We start from the raw sequence: 19560 nt of genomic DNA, 5'->3' as shown, positions 1-19560 counted from the left end.
ATCTTTGTTTTGGCAGGTGCCAATGATGCCCCAAATCTGCCAACCCAGTTCTAGGCCAAGCTGGACACCCTCTATTGAAAAAGCCTCTGTGGGAAAAATAAGACAATCTTTTTTTTTTCCTGAATTGGGTCAGGCCGTAAAATAGAATCGATCCCTTCAGTCAATTCTATCAATCAGTTTAAGCGCCCGAAGGCAGGAGAAGAAGCAACGGGTGGGAACTAATCAAGGAGAGAAGCAACCTAGAGCTAAAGTGAAATTTCCCAGGAGTGAGAACAATTAACTGGTGGAACGGCTTGCCACAAGAAGTTGTGGATGCCCCATCACTGGAGGCTTTTAAGAAGAGACTGGACAGCCATTAATCTGTCTCCTGCTTGAGCAGGGGGTTGGACTAGAAGACCTCCAAGGTCCCTTCCCACTCTGTTATGCTGTTAAAATAGGGCAAAACTCGCTTAACAACCCTCTCGCCTAGCAATAGAAGTTTGGGGGTCAGTTGTGGTTGTAAGTAGAGGACTACCTGTATTTGCAGATAATTTGCATATGGGAGGATGGGGTGGAGACCATACAAAGTGCATAGGCTGATGAATTACAACTCCCATCAGCCACAGTGAGGATGAGGGGTTCCGGAAGTTGTATTAGAAGGAGGGAGCCCATTCCTGAGGTTGTGAATTAAGTAATTTTTTTTTGAGCCAGGACCATCATGCTCGTGTTGAATCTTGTGTTGGTGAGTTCCGTGGGTTCAAGACCTGCGCAGGTGCAAATATTTGGTCCTCCAGTCTTTCTGGTACGGCTCTTACAGCGGCTTCATGAGATGGGTGGTTGAATTGAGCGTCCAAAAGACCTGGATCAATTATTCTATGAATACAGGTTGTCCTTGATTTGTGTCCACAATCGTAATCAGAATTTCCACCGCTAAGCAAAATGGTGGTTAAGGAAGTCTGTGAACGTTTTTGACATAGTTAAGCAGACCGCTCTGTTGTTAAGTGAGCTGCAAATCCTGGAAAAAAGCCGTTGGATTCTGAAGATCTCCAGACTCTGCCTGTTTATCTGATGGAGAATTTTCTTGAATTGTCCTTCAGGCGGCATATATAAGTCCAATAAAGTATTATTATGGTTATTATAGACTCAATGTCTCAGTCCAAAGGCCTCGTGATCCTGGCATACAGTGGTGGTTTGGATACGTCCTGCATCCTGGTTTGGCTAAAAGAGCAAGGTTACGATGTCATCGCTTACATGGTAAGACAATTTTTCAAGGTCTCTAAATGAGGGTTTTTCAAACTTGGCAACTTTACGGGTGGACTTCAGCTCCCAGAATTCCCCCACCAGCATCCTTTAGGAGGCGGGAACTTCCACTTCCAAATTTCCCAGCATGCATCCTGGGCATTCTGGGAGTTGAAGTCCACCTATCTTAAAGTTGCCCAGTTTAAGAGGTACGGCAATGGATTGACTGTGAAGGTTGCAGGGAGCACAGGTAGAAGTTCAACAGGTCTAAGTCTTGTCTCGTGAGCGGTTCAGAGCGGAACCATCAGCCACAAACCGGGACCAAGAATCTCAACTTCAGCCTTATCTTTCAGGGGGCAAAACTGATTGGTTGGCACCTAACTAGATAGAAGCGTGGCTGGGAATGATGGGATTTGATAACCAATCCTGCTTCCGGGTCCTGAGGGGAGCAAAAGTAGTTTTAATTAAATATAAATTTCATTTTAAAAGACTTGGGACCGTTTAAATGGACACACACAAAAATCCAGGACCTGAGAATAAATATCTGTGATTAAAAAAAGTTGCAAGCCAGAAAGTGTCAAAGGAATTTCAAGAATGAAGAATCATAAAAAATAAAAAAAAACCTTATTTGTCAAGACAAGGTTCAGACTGTCTTACGATGCATCCAGCCCTGCTTAACGGAGAACTTTACCCCTTTGGAGTTACTTTTTTTTCTTATTTGTTTTTTGGACTTGTTTTGTACTGCCACACAAGGACAAATTCTGCTATTGTGTCCCCTGCAGGAACATTGTCTAAATGGCTGAGCTGGAGACCCCTTCCCTTCCCTTCCCTTCCCTTCCCTTCCCTTCCCTTCCCTCTTCTCCTTCCCCTAATTTCTTCCCTTAATTTTTGTGCCTCCAAGATGGGAAACGGCTCTGCCCTTCCAAAATTCAGCAGCCCCCCTTTCCTAGTTTGAGGACTTTCTGAAACTGTCCAGGACATGCTAAGATGCCCCAAAAGATGAGATTCCTTTGTACAATTAAAGCCTTGGTGCCATTGTTCCCTTAAAAGCACGCAGACAGAACCCAAAAGGGGATAAAACCAGTAAAGGGGGGTGGGGGTGGGTGGTCAGATTTCCTTCTAGGAGTTATTTTCTTTCTTTTCTTTTTCCTTTTTTGTCTTAAATATATTCCAGGCCAACATTGGGCAAGATGAAAACTTTGAAAAGGCGAGAATGAAAGCTCTCTCTTTGGGTGCCAAAAAGGTGAGCGTTTAGTTTTGCCTGCTACACCTAGCCTCGGGTTTGTTTAATCATGGTTTGCAAAAAGGAGAATGGTTTGTTAAAAGATACGTGGACAGCAACTCCCAAAATTCTCCAACCGCCATGCTTTTCATTCGGCAGTATTTTACCCTCTCTGTGTTAGAGGTGGCCAAACAGAATCCTTTTGGAACCTTGTGGAGGAAGCAAACAGTTTAAAAACAATTAGAAATTAGGTAATTACCAGGAAAAAAATCCTTCTTCCATCAGTGGAGGTTTTTATAAGAAGAGATTGGCCAGCCTATTTGACTGGAATAGCCTACGGCAGGGGTCGGCAACCTCGGCTCTTTTATGACTCGTGGACTTCAACTCCCAGAATTCCTGAGCCAGCATAGCTGGCTCAGGAATTCTGGGAGTTGAAGTCCACGAGTCATAAAAGAGCCGAGGTTGCCGACCCCTGGCCTAGGGTCTCCTTGCTTCAGCAGGAGTGGGTTGGACTAGAAGACCTCCAAGGTCCCTTCCAGCCCTATTCTTGCGTATTCTATATTCTGCGTTTCAGGTTTACATTGAAGACCTCAGCAGAGAATTTGTAGAAGAGTTTATCTGGCCAGCTGTCCAAGCTGGGGCTCTCTATGAAGACCGGTACCTCCTTGGCACGTCCTTGGCGCGGCCATGTATCGCCCGCAAGCAGATAGCCATCGCCTTGCGGGAGGGGGCCCAGTTCGTTTCTCATGGAGCGACAGGCAAAGTAGGTTTAGCCAGGCTGATGCTTTAACGATGGATTCCTGGGTGCCCTCTGAGCTTGCTGGCTTGCTTGCAGACATTTCATGACCCAAACTAGGTAACATCATCAGTGCTAGCTGGGTAAAGGACCCCACATTTCAACCCTGAGCCTAGAAAATGTTCTCCTTTATTGGTGATGCTTTAAAGTCTTCCCCTGTTCATCTTCTCAGTGGACTTGACTGAAACGACGTTCTTGACAAAACCCTTCTGGAATCTGGGCTGAGGGAAGAAGGTCTACCTACGTTTCTAGAACGCGGGAACCAAAATTTGCAGGAAACACACATCTGAGTTTCCAACTTGAGCAAAGTTAGCCAAGGTCCTGGCCAAGTCATCTTGTTGAATTTTGTCCTTCTGAGTAATGCTGAATAATTCAAGGAAAAAAGAATGTGCGTATCTGGACAGCGCTTGTTAAAAATCAGCTAAACCAGGTTGAGGTGGACAGGATTTTCGTAGGACAGCCGAGAAGCTTAAGCGCGCAGGCAAAAATGGGTTTAATGGCTTTGAATTTCACAGATTCCCATTTAGCTGCAAATATTTAAGCTCCCTTGATGCCTTTTCCCTTTGCTTGTTCCTCAGTTTGGAAACCAGGAAAGAGGAAACAAATTAAAAACAGTTTCCTACTTTTAAGAATCTTTGCTTTCATTTTGGCTGCCTACAAAAGCACAACTTCCAGGTCGACAACAGACGGAGCAGATTGCGATAGCTTTAAATTACCACAGTGAAATATTCACAGTAGAAGATTGGGTTATAAAACTGATGGCATTTTAGTATTACTTTTTTTAATCCCATTCTAAAATTCGAATTAAAAACAAACCTGGCTATTACAGTATATTCCTGCTGTTGGAGTAATAGCACTTTACAGTTACAGGCGTTTTTCCCCAGTGTTTTTAAAAATGTGTGTGGCACACATTGACCCACAAGGGGGCAGCAAAGACTTACTTTTACCAAGATTCCTTTGCTTAAAAAGTTTGCTTCTTTGGAAGAATGGAAATAGCCCAGAAGGGGCAGAGAAAGATTTCAGAATCAGGTTTTCTGAAAAGAAAAGAGGTGTGGTGCTGATTTTGCTCATGTATAGTTGCAGTGTGAGGTTTGGGAGTTTGCAAAAAGAATCTCAGATTTATTTATTTTTTTAAAAAAACCCCAATATTCTGAACTGATAGCAAAAAATTGGGAGTTCTAGTCCCGCTTTAGGCATGGACGTTGGCTGGGTGACTGTGGACCAATCACCAGGAGACGGTGAGTTCTAGTCCTGCCTTAGGCATGAAAACCAGCTGGGTGACTTTCGGCCAGTCTCTCCCTCTCAGCCCTGCCCACCTCACAGGATTGTTGTTGGGAAGAAAATGGGAGGAAGGTACGTGGGATAGGTTCGCCACTTTGAATTATTTGTAAAAATAATAAAGGCAGGATATAAATGAATAATACTGGGCAGCATAGAAGCTTAATTAAAGTTAAATCTTGAGAGTCTAGTCTTAAGCCAAAAATTGACTCTAGCTGAGGTCAACTCTAGCAGAGTTTAATTCCGCTCAACTCCAGTTCAATATTTCTCAATATTTCTCAGACGGCCAAAGGCCTATTTACGTACATTTAAGGCCACGCCGAGTGGAATTCCAACGTGCCTTTTGCCTCCTAAGAAATATTATCTCGGCTCTTTTCCCAGGGCTGAGCTTCAGAAAGACCCTTGGAAACATTTTCCATTCTCCTATCAACTAAGCTTGGCTTGTAGGCAAATGGGTTGGGGGGCAGCCACCCCCCCTCCCTGTAGTAATCTGAGCCCCCAAAGCTGGCTGGTCCCTGCTCTGCACGGCCAATTTCTTCAGCGCTCCGGGCACCATCTGTGTGAGGCTCCATGACTGAGAAACAGATGGGAGAAGGAAACCCTGTTAGATGTTGGCTCCAAGGTCTTCTGTCTCCGCCTCTGGAGGCTCCTGCAAGCCACGATAATCTCGGTTGCTCTTAGTGGTCATGACAATCTCCAGAAAGAGTGAAGGTGCTGTTCAAGGGCGACCACCAAAGGGAAAAGACGTGGGGACTCTAGAAAGAGTGCAGAGTGCAGAGAAGAGCAACAAAGATGAGGAGGGGAAGCTAAAACATAAAGAACGGTTGCTGGAATTGGGGGTGTCTAGTCTAATGAAGAGAAGGGCGAGGGGGGAACAGGATAGAAGTGTTCCAGTATCTGAGGGGCAGCCACAAAGAAGGGGGGGTGTCAACCTCTTCTGCAAAGCACCTGAAGGCAGGACAAGAAACAACGGATGGAAACTTATCAGTCTGGACTGGTAACCCCCACCTTCCCTCCCCCGTCTGAAAAACAAAAAGTGAATCTGGAGCTGTGGGTCTTTCAAAGGAACCCCCAAGACGAGCTCAAAGTTTCCTTGTCAAGTAGGATTCGAACCCGACTCTTAAACAACTTTTCTGAACTGCGTTACCTGGTTAAAATGTAGAGAATATAGGCAGCCCTGAACTATCTGCCGGTTGCCAAGTGCCCAAAGTTTGCTCACGTAACTCGTAACCACGAGGAAAAATTGCCAGCACTGTTGTAAATTCAAACGAAGGGGTCGTAAATCGGGGACTAACCGTATTGGCTGGATGGGAGACAACCAGGTGATTCCAGGGCAGGAAAAAAAATGAGGGAGAGGTTCCCAAACAAAAGCAATCCCAAACTGCTTCTGTTGGGCTAAATGATTTGCAATTGTGCTTAATCCTTTACCCTCCTCTTCCTTTAGGGCAACGATCAGATTCGGTTTGAGCTCACCTACTACGCTCTCTCTCCTCGGATCAAGGTAAGGCACAATTTGTGCCACACAACACCGAATGTTTCAGTCCCCTTCTGTCCCACTAAACCTCCCCATCTGACGGCAGCTTTGATGTGGCTGCCATCAGCCCCAGGAGTTCAGGTTACCCACCACGTTCTCTGCCCAAATTCAATAGGTAATTCTGCCTTTCTGGAAGGGGTGTTTGGGGTAAGCAGGCAGCACTTCAAAGCCAGCAGCCCTTTAAGTCTCCCTGTTAATCTCTCCAAACAAAGGTGATCTCAAAGCCTTTTGCAAGGTGGGGATTATTTTTCATCTTGCTCAGGGCAAAAATGGGGTGGAAACCAAACGATCTGCTGATACCTCCTGAGATAGTTTGGGCTGTTAGAAAGGGTCAATTAAAGCATCCCAGGGACTTAGCAAAAGTTAGAATGTCTTTTTTGATCGTGGGTTAGCTGGTGGTTGCTATTTTTTTTTTATTTTAAAAAACGGGTTCAAATTGAATTATTTTTGATCCCTCAGACTGAACTGGGTCAGTTTTAGCCTCAATTTAGAATTTTTGCAAGTGCTTTTATGAGTTTCGGTTAAACTCCAGTCACCGCAGCTTTGGAAAAGAATGTAGAACAAGGCGGAACATACAAAGAAATACAACATTAATACCGGCTAATTAAGCTACATACTACTAAAACTCTTGTGTCTCTTACCTTTAATCGGGTGAAATGGTAAACCTTAAGGCAAAACTTTCTGAACGAAGGAGCTTCAGATGGACTAACTTACAGAATGCATCCCCAAATCTGAGCTGACTCCTGTGGAATTGACCTCTGGGAAACTTCATAAAACATTTTATGACCTCAAAAGGATTGTAGAGCATTTTGTGACCTCATGCAAAATGTCAAAGAAGTTTTCCTGCGCCACTGTTTGACTGTGCTGGACGGTTCAACCTGGGCTACTTTTGAGATAGATCCATCTCTGAACTTCGTGGAACGCAGAACGTAGAGTAACGGAGTTGGGAGGGACCTCGGAGGTCTTCTAGTCCGACCCCCTGCTCGACCAGGAGACCCCGTGCCATTCCAGGCAAACGGCTGTCCAATTTTTAAGCATTTTTCCAGCGCATAAGAAGCTCTGCTGTTGTTGAAGGTTTTTGAGGAATCTGGTCAGGAACTATCTATGAAACTATGACCAGAGGCCATCGGCTGCCTAGTACTAGTATTCATAATAATACTAATAATATCTGGGTTTTTAATTAAGGAGCCTGGCTTTCCAGGGTCCAAGAATTTTTAATTTTCCCTTCCCTTTCTTCCACCCTCCCTCTTTTTTATCTCTTCCCTCCCTCCCTCCCTCCCTTTCTTGAGCTTAGCATCTTTCAATTTTCCTTCCTTCCTTCCTTCCTTCCTTCCTTCCTTCCTTCCTTCCTTCCTTCCTTCCTTCCTTCCTTCCTTCCTTCCTTCCTTCCTGTCTTCAAAATACAGTCTGATGCCTTCACCACTGCACCAAACTGCCTCTCGGTTAGTGCCATAACCAACTTTATTTCCATGGTATATGCAGATCATTGCGCCGTGGAGAATGCCCGAATTTTATACCCGCTTCCAAGGACGCAGCGACCTCATGCAATATGCTAAGGTACCAGAATTTTAATCTTTCCCCCCCCCCCCATGCTTCCTGGTCCCCCCCCCCCCGTTTCTCCCTAGCCCACAAGCTACCAGCCATCGGCATCATAACCATTTCCTGGAATCCTTCGTGGTATTTGAGGGTGGGGTTTCCAGGTAGTCCTTGTCTTACGAGTGGCCACTGAGTGACCATTCAAAGTTACAGCATATCCTTCCTTCCTTCCTTCCTTCCTTCCTTCCTTCCTTCCTTCCTTCCTTCCTTCCTTCCTTCCTTCCTTCCTTCCTTCCTTCCTTCCTTCCTCTCTCCCTCCCTGGATATTTTCTATTTTTCTCCTTCCTTCCTCCCTCCCTCCCTCCCTCCCTCCCTCCCTCCCTCCCTCTCCTCCTCCTCCTCCTCCTCCTCCTCCTCCTCCTCCTCCTCCTCCTCCAGAACAAGTCACAATAAAACATATTAGGAGTTTTGCATCACCCTCCCCAGGAGCCCTCTTCTTCTCCAGAAAGGCTTGACAACTGTGTTCAATCAATCAAAAAGAAAAGAAGTGTTTGTGTATAAACCAGAAAATTGCTTGAAGTCCCACGTATCTATCTAGCTATATTTTTGTCTTGCTATCTAAAGCAGAGTAAATGATTTCCAAGGTCCCAAAATTGAAAGCTGGGTGCAGGGAAAGAAAAAAAAAAGGTTCAGCCCTTTTGCTTTTTATTCATTTATTTTGTGTTTGCAAACATTTGCAAACATGCCCATCCATCCACCCTGAACTTGGAAAACACGTGCATCTTGGGGTTGCTGCTTTTCCCCCCTTTATTTTTCCTGCCATCTGTTATGTATTGCCTCGAGGGGAAATTTACAAGAGTCCCCCATATGTTGCCAAACAAATTGTCAAGTAGGCGAGTTGTTAAGGCAGGGGCGTACGCGTGTTTTTAATTAGGGCACTTATTATATGGAAAATGGAGCGTGGTCCGGCTCTCCTCCCCCCCCCCAACCTTTTATTCCTGGCTCTGCCTGTCTTTGCTGAAAAAGCTTTAAGGAAGGAGTAAAGCAATTAAGAGGACTTTTGCGGACACTACAATGCTTGTGTCTGTGTGTTTGTGTGAGAGGGAGGGAGGGAGGGAGTGTGAGAGAGAAATGGGGCGCTTAATGGAAAAACACGTTCGCCCTCCATTCATTTGCCCAATATTGTTCTCGGATTCTAAGCAGCACCTGAGATGTTGCAGAGATTTCCTCTCTTCCTTTCGACCTGGTTCCCCAACCCAGTTGCAATTTACAACAGTTGCAAGCAGAATGCTTCTCAAGGCTCAGAGCACCCCAGGTGTAAATTTTCCCACCCTGTTCTAAGACAGTGCAATTTTTACCCTTGCGTTGTATTGTATTGTGTTGTATTGTATTGTATTGTATTGTATTGTATTGTATTGTATTGTATTGTATTGTATTGTATTAATTATTTTCTTTTACTTATTTTATTTTGTCCAGTGGCCTAGGAAGCAGGAGAACCTCTCACATGTGGAACCAACTTTTGGGATTATCATTGAGTCTTTTCTCACAATAACAACTCCTCCTCCTCTTCCTCTTCCTCCTCCTCCTCTTCCTCCTCCTCTTCCTCCTCTTCCTCTGCTGGTTTGTTTCCTGCAATTAACTTGCCTTCATCGTTTCCTGCTGATCAGTCATAAACACTTTTTTTGCCAACTTTACGGAGACAATCCTCGTGACGGGAGCAGTTGCAATCCCTAATCATATAAGTCAGAATTTCTCAACCTGGGCAACTTGAAGATGGGCGGACTTCAGCTCCCAGGATTCCCTAGCCAGCATGCTGGGGATTCTGAGAGTTAAAACCCATGCCTCCTAAAGCATGCTGGCTGGGGAATTCTGGGAGTTGAAGTCCGCCCATCTTCAGGTTGCCCAGGTTGAGATACACCCACTGAGCAGAGTGCCTTCTCCTATTAGCCAGAAGAAACCCCGTCTTGTGGTTCCAACGGAGCTTGTCAAGTGTACGTGGAGTCTTTAGGCTGGGGCCAGGGAAGGGGAGGTGGTCCCAGTAGAGGGTGGGGCGGCCTCCCCACTCCGCCTGCTCGCATCGCTCAGTGTAGCCCATTCAGCAGAAACAAAGGAGAACTTTAATTGACTAATAAGCTCTTAAAAACTAATGGAGTAACTCAGGGGTTCCCCCCCCCCCACTCTCTTTTGGGCACCGTGGTTGGCTGCCTGGTGTGTGCCGGGCCTACTGTGACAACAGGGCAGGAAAAGAGCACCCCTGGGGTCTGCTTGCCTGCGCGGAGTTTCCCACGCATCATAAACTTGAAGACGAAAGCAATGCAACAGGCACACCTCTGTACAGCTAGTCCTCAAGTTACGGCAGTTCGTTTAGTGACCGTTCAAAGTTGCAAAGGCATTGGGGGGGAAAAAGTGACCTATGACCGTTTTTCACACTTAGGACCGTTGCAGCATCCTCAAGGTCATGTGATCAAAATTCAGATGCTTGGCAACTGATTCATTATTTATGACGGTTTTCTATGATTTTTATGATTCTACAATTCCTCTGTCCTTGTCTGGAGTAGCAGAAGGAAGCCTAGAGTTTATTTTCTAATCTCTCCTGGATTTGCTGAAGGGACCCTAATTATCGTGGTTAACTGAAAGACTTAGTTGCAATTTATTGATTAAATCATGCTAACTGGGGCTTCACGCAGCACGATGCAGTAGTTTTGCTCGCCATAGCTGGCCGTGCAAACTGCTTCTTTGTACGTTCATAAAACTCCAGAGCTTTTTTAATTGTACTAGCGATTTGGCTCCGATGTTTCTTGGCTGACGTGTAGTTCAACTGTCATTATAAAATGTTTTAATTGTTTCTATTTTAATTTAATTCTGAGAGTCACTTGAGATGGGCAGCCCCATACATTGAGCTTGTCGATCAGATGGTCGGCAGTTTGGCGGGTCGAATCCCGAGTGCCGCGTAGCAGAGTGAGCGCCTGTTACTCGTCCCAGCTTCTGCCAACCTAGCAGTTCGAAAGCACGTAAAAAATGCAAGTAGAAAAATAGGGACTACTACGGTAGGAAGGTAACAGCGTTCCGTGCGCCTTTGGCGTCTAGTCATGCCGGCCACATGACCATGGAGACGTCCTCGGACAAGCGCTGGCTCTTCGGCTTTGAAACGGAGATGAGCACCGGCCCCTAGAGTCGGAAACGACTAGCACACATGTGCGGGGGAACCTTTACCTTTTACCTTTATACATTGGATAAATAAATGAATAAGCTGTGAAACTGCAGTAGCTGAGGACGCATAGAACGAGCTTAACCAAAATGAAACAATCATTTGGCTTAACTGTGCAAAATTAACCTTGTTTCTCTCTCTCTCTCTCTCTCTCTCTCTCTCTCTCTCTCTCTCTCTCTGATGAGCTTGCTAGTTTGAGCCTTCTAACAACCCTCCCAGTCGGCCTAACCACAAAGCCATATTATTTCTGAAATGTCTTACATTCCAAATTGTCTGAACTGAAGCAATTAAAGCTGCTATCAGCTTCCCTATAAATAGACCCTATTGCATCATTACCTGGGACTTCCCGTTCTGCTGACTTTCCAGAACAATCTGGAGCAAATTTTGCAACCACAGTGAGACAAACCCATCAAGGAAGGAGATTTTTCGCAAGCAGGTCATCCTTGTGAAATGTCGAACCCAAGGCCAGACTGGAGAAGGACAGCTTGAACGAGGGAACCGGAAATGTAATCTGGACGAAATACTTGCAGCGCTGGCTTTTCTTTAGCGCCACGTCCCGCTGTTTCTTTGGCTTGACAAGCTTAGCATGGTGTTACTGCTACTTTCCTGCTAATTTCTGTGCCCGGTGCTTAGTTTTCACAGACCATTTCACTTGGAGAAACATCTCCAGCTAATTGACTGGTGGAGTGACCTTGTAAGAGATCTTGGGTTTATGACTGTCTCCGTATGGTGGGGCGGGGGGGGGGAGGAAGGATGGGAAGAGAAGAGAAGATGGGTGTAGAAAGTGGAGGATCACCAATGCATGTGTTGGAAGGAAGGAAGCAGGCAGAGATGGAACCAAAGCTACAGGTAGATCTCCTCCTCCTCCTCCTCCTCCTCCTCCTCCTCCTCCTCCTCCTCCTCACTTCTTTTTCTGCTTTCAGGTACTTTGACTAGGTCGACCCCCCTCTTCTTTGTGGCAGCCCCTCAGATGTTGGAAGACTGCTGTCATGTCACCCCTGGTCCTCCTTTTCATTCAATTTCATTAATCCCCTCCATGTTGTTTCAGGATCATGGAATTCCAGTTCCTGCCACACCGTCTAATCCTTGGAGTATGGACGAAAACCTTATGCATATCAGGTGAGGACCAGGGAGGACCTTGTTGGATTGAGACCCTACTTTTGACCTGTTCGTGGGAGATCCCCCTGAGACTTTTGCAGCTGAGGATGAGGATAGTCTGCCCCGTTCCCTCATCAAGTTTTCTGGTGATGCTAATGACTCACTTACATGTCGCTCTTTTTTCCTTCTTCTTTCTGCTGGGATCTCCATCCTCCGAAGCTATGAAGGTGGCATTTTGGAGAACCCCAAGGTAAGAGGACCGCAGATGGCTTGGGGAAACATCTGGGGATCTTCCTGAGCCCCGTGATATTCCCCCGCCCCAAGGTTGCCTTAACCATGGTTTAATAAATAAAGCCCATGGGGTCAGTTTCGCATCGTGCAAACCAGACGCTGGCTTTGGTGAGAGCTTAGCCCAATGCAAAACAGCAGCATTAGTGAAAATAAATCAAGACTTTAATTTGGGGCAAGGAAACATCACGTTCTTAACGGTCATCTTGCTAATCATCAAGATCGCACCAAGATCACAGAATACCAGTCTATCCGTAAGTTGTGCTCTCAACCTACGACCACAATGGAGTCCCAAATTCCTGCTGCTAAGTGAGGCATTTCTTAAGTGAGCTTTGCCCCATTTTACGACCTTCCTTGTCTCAGTTGTTAATTGAAGCACTGTAGTTGTTAAATTAGTGGCACGGTTGTTAAGTGAATCTGGCGTCCCCCCGTTGGCTTTGCTTGTCGGAAGGTCCCCCAAAGGGATCACGTGACCCCGCTGTTCCGTTGCGCGCCCAGTGGGCGAGGGAGGGTGCTGTTTTTGTGACATCTTAACGGGAAGGAGGGCTGTGTTGCCTGCCGGCTGGTCTCTCTTCTTCCACTTCATGCGCTGACCGAGTCTCTGTGCCAGCAGAGCTACTGAAATGATCCATCAGCACTAATTAGACAATCAGACGGTCAGGAGAAGCCAATCCGAGAAAACTTATCTCAGTGAGTTCTTGGCAAGGAGCTTGATGGAGAGAGATCGATGGGCCCAAAGTCACTCAAGGAAATTCTGAGACCATGTTGGGGGGGGGGGGTTCTTTGGGTTGTGGTCCATAAATCCCCCTTCCCTCCCTCCCTCCCTCCCTCCCTCCCTCCCTCAATTGATTCCTTCCTTCCTTCCTTCCTTCCTTCCTTCCTTCCTTCCTTCCTTCCTTCCTTCCTCCCTCCCTCCCTCCCTCCCTCCCTCCCTCCCTTCCTTCCTTCCTTCCTTCCTTCCTTCCTTCCTTCCTTCCTTCCTTCCTCACAATTTGTCTCCTGGCCATGGGCGCCCCGGGGCCTCTGATTTCTCCCCAAATGGGAAAACGGGTCTTTGGCTGCCCTCGGTCGTCCCCCCCAATCTCTGCCCCTCCCCCTCCCTCGGCGTGCCCTCCCCTGCTAGTTGAGGGATTTGAAAACAGATGGTTGAGCTATTTTCTGCCTCTGTGAGGCCTGATTGAGGAGCAATGAGGCAGCTAATGTCGAGAAAGACAGAAATTTACTTGCTTTAACTTCATCTGGGCGCCCTGAAAAGACTTCATTCAGTTGCAGCCACAACAATATCAACTTGGATGAATAAACCATTTGCGGCATTGATAGCTGTGCATCATAGTTTAATTCATGGACCATTTACTTCCAATTTCCCCCCCCCTCGGCCCCTATTCTTTCAGCTTCCCTCCAATTCCCCCCCCATTCCTCTCCCCTTCTTCCATCACCCCTTTAAAGGTGGCTTTGCAATCCCAGCCTCCCGGGATAAAGGGAAGGCATTGATACCCTATTGGGAAATCATTAATGGGGGGAAAGAAGAAAGGAGAGCCACAGAGTTAGCAACAGAGATTATTTTTATGTTTTGAAAGTTATTTTAGTGGGTTGCTGGCTGGGGAACTTGCAGATATACCTGGTTTTGCTTTTAAGTATTTTTTAACTTCCTGTTGCCTCAACTTTCTTTCTCCGATCAGTTCTGGTCCTCCAAAGATGCACCCAAATTACAGGCAATCCTCGACTTACGACCACGAGGGTGCTCAAAATTTCTGATGCTAAGCAAGGCAGTTGTTAAGTGAGCTTCGCCCCATTTCGCCATCCTCCTTGCCACAGTTGTTAAGGGAATCCCTGCGGCTAAGTTAGTGACACGGTCCTTAAGCGAATCTGTCTTCGCCACTGACAGAAGGTCGCAAAAGCGGATCACCTGAGCCCGGGACGTTGCGCCCGTCATAAATACAAGCATCTGAATCTTTGATCTATGGGAATGTGGCCACGGTTGTGAGTGTGAAAAATGGTCATAACTCAGCGACTTTTTTTCCAGTCCCGTTGTAACCTGGGTCACTCAAGGAACTGTTGCAAGCGAAGGATGCCTAAATTTGAAACAGGTTGTTCCCCACAGGAGCCAAGAAAAAAAAATAAAAAGCAGGGGATGCAAAATTGAAATCCGTGGTCCGTATAATTGGACGCGCCCCCCCTTCCCTCTGTGGATTTTGAGGGCACCTGTCCGTGGTTAAACATCAGAAGCAGCCCTAAGACACAGCCCTGCTTTCTTCTGACGTTAAAGATACAGTTAAGGAGAAAGAAAAATGGAACAAGAAAGGAAGGGGGGCGAAAAATCTAATCTCTTCTAGTTTATATGAGGTCGCGCAACCTCCCATCTCTAATTTTCTGTGTGGGCGCATCTTATCTCCGTGTGTGAATGTTCACGTTTTGTATAGATTCACTCGGCCGTAGCAAATGCATTTGAGGTTGGATTCCTATGGAAATGAGCGGCCCGCACGTTTCGCAACAAGCCTGATTCATAAATTGGACCAAGTTGTGGTTTGTTTTGGTCCACCGTTTACCGAATAAACCGGGTTGGCGCGTGTTAAGCCACCAGTCATGGTTTACAAGCCACTGATCCAATTGCACTAGGGCTTAGGATGCTGGGTGGATGGAGCTACAATACAGTTGGACGTGTTACTGTTTGTATTTCATAGAACATAGAATAACAGACTTGGAAGGGACCTTGGAGGTCTTCTAGTCCATCTCCTTGCTCAAGGCCTCATATCATCCCAGACAAAGGATTGTCCAATCTTTTCTTGAAGACCTCCAGTGATGGGGCGCCCACAACTCCAGGACGCCAGCTGTCCCATGGATTAATTGTTCTCACTGTCAGGAAATTCCTTTTTATTGCCAGATTGGATCACCCTCTGACGAGTTTCCACCCATCGTCATAATTGCAAACGATGCAAAGATTGAGGACAGTGTCCAGTGACAGTCAGGTTGAGCTGCAACCAAGGATCTACCCAGCAATCTTGGTTAGAAATCACATGTTATGAAAATTATGCACGGTGCCATTGCACCAATTTAATGAAAAGAAGGACTACGGGTGACATGATAGCAGTCTTCCAGTATTCGAGGGGCTGCCCCAAAGAAGAGGCAGTCAAGCTATTCTCCAAAGCCCCTGAAGGCAGGACAAGAAACAAGGGATGGAAACTCATCAAGGAGAGAAGCAACCTAGAATTAAGGAGGAATTTCCTGACAGTTAGAACAATTAATCGGTGGAACAGCCTGCCTCCAGAAGTTGGGAATGCTCCAACACTAGAAGTTTTTAAGAAGAGACTGGACAGCCATTTGTCTGGGGTGGTATAGGGTTTCCTGCTTGAGCAGGGGTTGGACTAGAAGACCTCCAAGGTCCCTTCCAGCATTGTAATTCTGTTATTCAGTGATGGATTGTGAGAGTAAGAGCCTTGGTGGAGCAGTGGGCTAATGCCTCCTTAAGTAACACCAGCTGCCTGCAATTAGTGCAGGTTCGAGTCCCACCAGGCTCAAGGTTGACTCAGCCTTCCATCCTTCCGAGGTAGGTAAAATGAGGACCCAGCTTGTTGGGGGCAATTAAGCTGACTTTGTAATAATGCCGCTTGGGGTGTGTGTGTGAAAGCCCTAACAAGCAGGCATATACATAGAATGAAGGCTACTGCTAAGCTTGTAAGCCGCCTTGAGTCTTCGGAGAAGGGCGGGATATAAATGGAATTAAAATAAAAATAAATAAAATAAAACAAGTTGCATCAATCACGTTGTGATGTACAATGCAAGAAGTTAGAAGCAAACCGTCCCCTCAGCTAAGCTCAAATGTCCAAGACCCGTCTTGTCTGTTGGTTTGGAACAGGAGGGACCCTTCTTCTGGGTTTGGTTAACGGCGGCCGAGACGTTGCACCTTCTCATCCCGGTTGAGCGAAATCGATCCGCACAGTTTAAATAATTAAGTTGCTGTCCCACCGCTGGCTTCTCCTCGCGTTCTCCCATCTGTTCTTGGGGTCTGTTGGGTGAGATAAATGCTTGAGTTGGACATCAGCCAGCCAGCTTTCTAAGGGGGGGGGTCTTCTCTGGTGATGCCAGGGGGATGATTGTGGGAGGGGGAAGCCCATTCGATGGCCGGTTATGTCTGCATTGATATGCTCCTCTAGGAAGGCCCATCTTCTAGAGGCCAGTCAAGGGTTGCTCCTTCCTTCCTTCCTTCCTTCCTTCCTTCCTTCCTTCCTTCCTTCCTTCCTTCCTTCCTTCCTTCCTTCCTTCCTTCCTTCCTTCCTTCCTTCCTTCCTTCCTATCCTAAAAGCAGCTCGGAAAGAAGACTCCCCCCCCACCTTACCAATAGGTGGCATAGGTTGATTATTAGACGGTGCCATTCATTTTTCAGTCTTTTTCCCTCACCGCTTCCCATCATCTCCCCCTCCCCACTTTGAAAGAAATGGGTCTCTTAACTCCAGACACCACCACCCCCCATCACATGCCTCCAAACGTGGAAATTTCTGCAAAGTGCTCGAGGCATACCGTAATTATGGGAACAGAGAGGGTCCCCCCCCCTCCCCTGATCTGGCACCCCTGCGCTACAAAATCTGGGAAAAGAAGTGGAAAAGAGTAAGAGAGAAGCAAATATATTTATACATAAAGGTTGATGTGTTTTCAAAATGAGTTTTTGCTTTCTTCTTCTATTTTCCCCCCCTCGGGTGTATTAACCTCGGAGACACTGCCGGGAAAACACAGTTTCTAGGATCACCTGCTGAGGTCAAGAATAGTCATTAGTTTTTCGGTCAATGCAGAATGAACCCCCATTTCTCCCACCTCTCTCTCTCTCTCTTCGCTGTTCTTTGCCTCCTTGCAAAAAAAGGGGGAAAAAATCACATTTCCCCCCCCCTTCCTGGTCTGACTTTTCCTTCCAGAGCTATCTGTCTCCAGCTGTGGGGGCGTCAAACAAGAAGATGAGATCAAGTTGAGGGGAAAATAAATGGACTGATTTTCACTAGGCCTTTGTTCGCCGGCTGCTTCCTTCTCCTTTTGCAAAGGAGGCAAAACTCTCGCGTTTTTCTTCTTCTTCTTTTAAATCTCAGCTTGGCTCAAACTTAAAGGCTGTTTTAGGGAAAAGGGGGAAAGCCGAAAAGGTGGGGATCGGAAGAATAGAATAGAATAGGAATAGGAATAGGAATAGGAATAGGAATAGGAATAGGAATAGGAATAGAATAGGAGCTGGAAGGGACCTTGGAGGTCTTCTAGTCCAGCCCTCTGCTCGAGCTGCTATGTTGCACAGTCAGGTGACTGCAATTGACAACTGTCTATGCAGCTTTTTGCCCTTTGAGGCTGTTTTCCTACCAAAAACACCCATGGGAATGAATGGATTTATTTTGCGACTTCACCACCACCACCACAAAAAGGTTCACAACATTGGGCTGCTCATGCGGTGGCCTTGTCTTAGAAACATTGTGACTTACAGCAGAAATTCCGGGCTCCATTAGCGCCTGCAGGTCTTCATTTTGGGGGAAATTGGCACCCCATTATCTAATTTTTCTTTGATTTTCTTCTTTTTCAACAGAATCACCCTCCTCCCGCCATCTACAAAAAGACCGGAGACCCTGCCACAGCTCCAGATTTTCCGGACATTTTAGAGATTGAATTCCAGAAAGGTGAGAAGATCAGATTCTGCCCATAATACAGGTAATCCTTGACTCGCATAGTGACCGTTCAAAGCTTCAACGGCACTGAAAAAAGTATAACTTATGACCGCTTTTCACACTTACGACCGTTGCAGCATCCCCAGGGTCACGTGATCAAAGTTCAGAGGCTTGGCAACTGGCATGTACTTATGACGGTTGCTGTGTCCTGGGGTCATGTGATCCCCTTCTGCCAATGGGGAAGCCAGCTTCGCTTAACCACCAGGTTACTAACTTAACCATTGCAGTGGTTCACTTAGCAAGAAAGGTCGTAAAATAGGACAAACCTCACTTAACAACCATCTCACAGAAACGTTGGGCTCAACTGTGGTCATGAGCTGAGGACTAGCTGTAGTATAAAACAAATTTAATAAACAATAAACCTCAAATAAATGGATAGCAAGTCACAAGCTTTGATGTCTATTTCTCCACCCAACATCTCCACTCAGTCTCGCTTCCGCTGGCTTCAGAAGCCACCTGTCCATCCTCAAGAATTAGCCCCATCTAGTAGCTTCCAACGTGACTTAACAGGCACACCCAATAAAGTCAGAAATAAATTAATTGGTGGTGAAAAGCAGAGTCTTCATTTCCTCCAGGCGAAGATAACTGAATAGTTGACGGTGGGTATTTAGAGAATCAAAGAGACACAACTTGATTGGCAGGGGATCTGATCCATTACGAAGCGAGCAGGGGCATTAGAAGTGCTAAATTTGGTAATTATGCTACTTTCCTTCCTTTCTGGTGTGTGTGTGTGTGTGTGTGTTGTTTAGCATGCAACCCAAACCAAGATTTGGGGATCTTTTATGATGCAACCTCAGGGTTTATTCAGTCTCCACAAACCCACTTCTCTCTCTCTCTCTCTTTAGCCTGGGCTTCCATCCTCACTCCCCCTCTTAGTTAATTTATTTGAAGTCCTAATCTAATTATTAACTCTTCTCAAAGGGATAAGCAGCTTTGGGACACAATGCCCGGTTCTCCACTGGGCCGGGCCGGCATCAAATGGCCCCAGGAAAAGGGGCGATTCCGCACAAGTCGAGCAGATGAGCGAAACCGGGGTCGGCCCCCATTAACCCAAATGAGATTTAGGACTCATTACAGCCGGGGGACAACTTCTATTTAATTGTCATTTACAACCAAATTGATAAACTCTCACGCCTGGTAGCCCACCTTTTCATCCCCCTCCCTCCCTTCTTTGCAAAGTTAAATAATAACGATTTAAAAAAAAATCCCCCTGGAAAGTGGTTTTAGAAAGAAGGGGGACTTTCCAGACGCAGCGGGATTTGTCAGGAGGACTAGAAAAGCAGCTATTGAGGGCTGATTAGCCCCAACTAAAGCCCTCTATGGAAATAAGGAGGGCAGATGGAAGACAGATTAGCTGCGATGGGTCTCCTTCCTTCGGCCTTTGTGGCGTTTTCCCCCCAGCTGCCCACCAAGGCATTTATCCCTGCCTTGTTTCCGTATACATTTATTGCTCATTTCATACTGCTTGAGAAGAGGGGGGGGGGGCGGCACGGAGGCCGTGTCTTTCTTTTTGGCGGCCACTGTCCTCCTTCCCTGTCGGGGTACCCCTCTCCCCCCCCTTGTCACCGAAAGAGAAAGGTGTGATAATTAATTCATGGAGCGATCCCTCATCCCAAAATTACAATGGGACCCGGGAGACGGCCCTATTCAGCCTTGGCAGGCGGATAACTCGAAACATAGATAGGATTTGTC

The 19560-nt window shown here is 46.4% G+C and overlaps 1 protein-coding gene across 1 annotated transcript in view; it reads left to right on the top strand.

Annotated features, from left to right (window-relative positions):
• Window positions 1–1125: 1125 nt before the first annotated feature.
• The window catches only part of ASS1 (argininosuccinate synthase 1), a gene marked incomplete at its 5' end in the record, with an annotated part of 32980 nt that continues 14545 nt past the window's right edge, over window positions 1126–19560 (top strand). The window contains 8 exons of the mRNA XM_081340102.1: window positions 1126–1233; window positions 2393–2461; window positions 3015–3203; window positions 5959–6015; window positions 7531–7605; window positions 11841–11911; window positions 12110–12140; window positions 17730–17820. Of these exons, the coding sequence (XP_081196228.1) occupies window positions 1126–1233; window positions 2393–2461; window positions 3015–3203; window positions 5959–6015; window positions 7531–7605; window positions 11841–11911; window positions 12110–12140; window positions 17730–17820 (691 nt within the window). The remainder of the gene's footprint in view (window positions 1234–2392; window positions 2462–3014; window positions 3204–5958; window positions 6016–7530; window positions 7606–11840; window positions 11912–12109; window positions 12141–17729; window positions 17821–19560) is intronic.

This window comes from Vipera berus (genome assembly GCF_964194415.1).
Source record: "Vipera berus genome assembly, chromosome: 15".
NCBI lineage: Eukaryota > Metazoa > Chordata > Lepidosauria > Squamata > Viperidae > Vipera > Vipera berus.
Note: the sequence above shows the minus strand (reverse complement) of the source record. Positions and strands in the feature narration are given on the sequence as shown.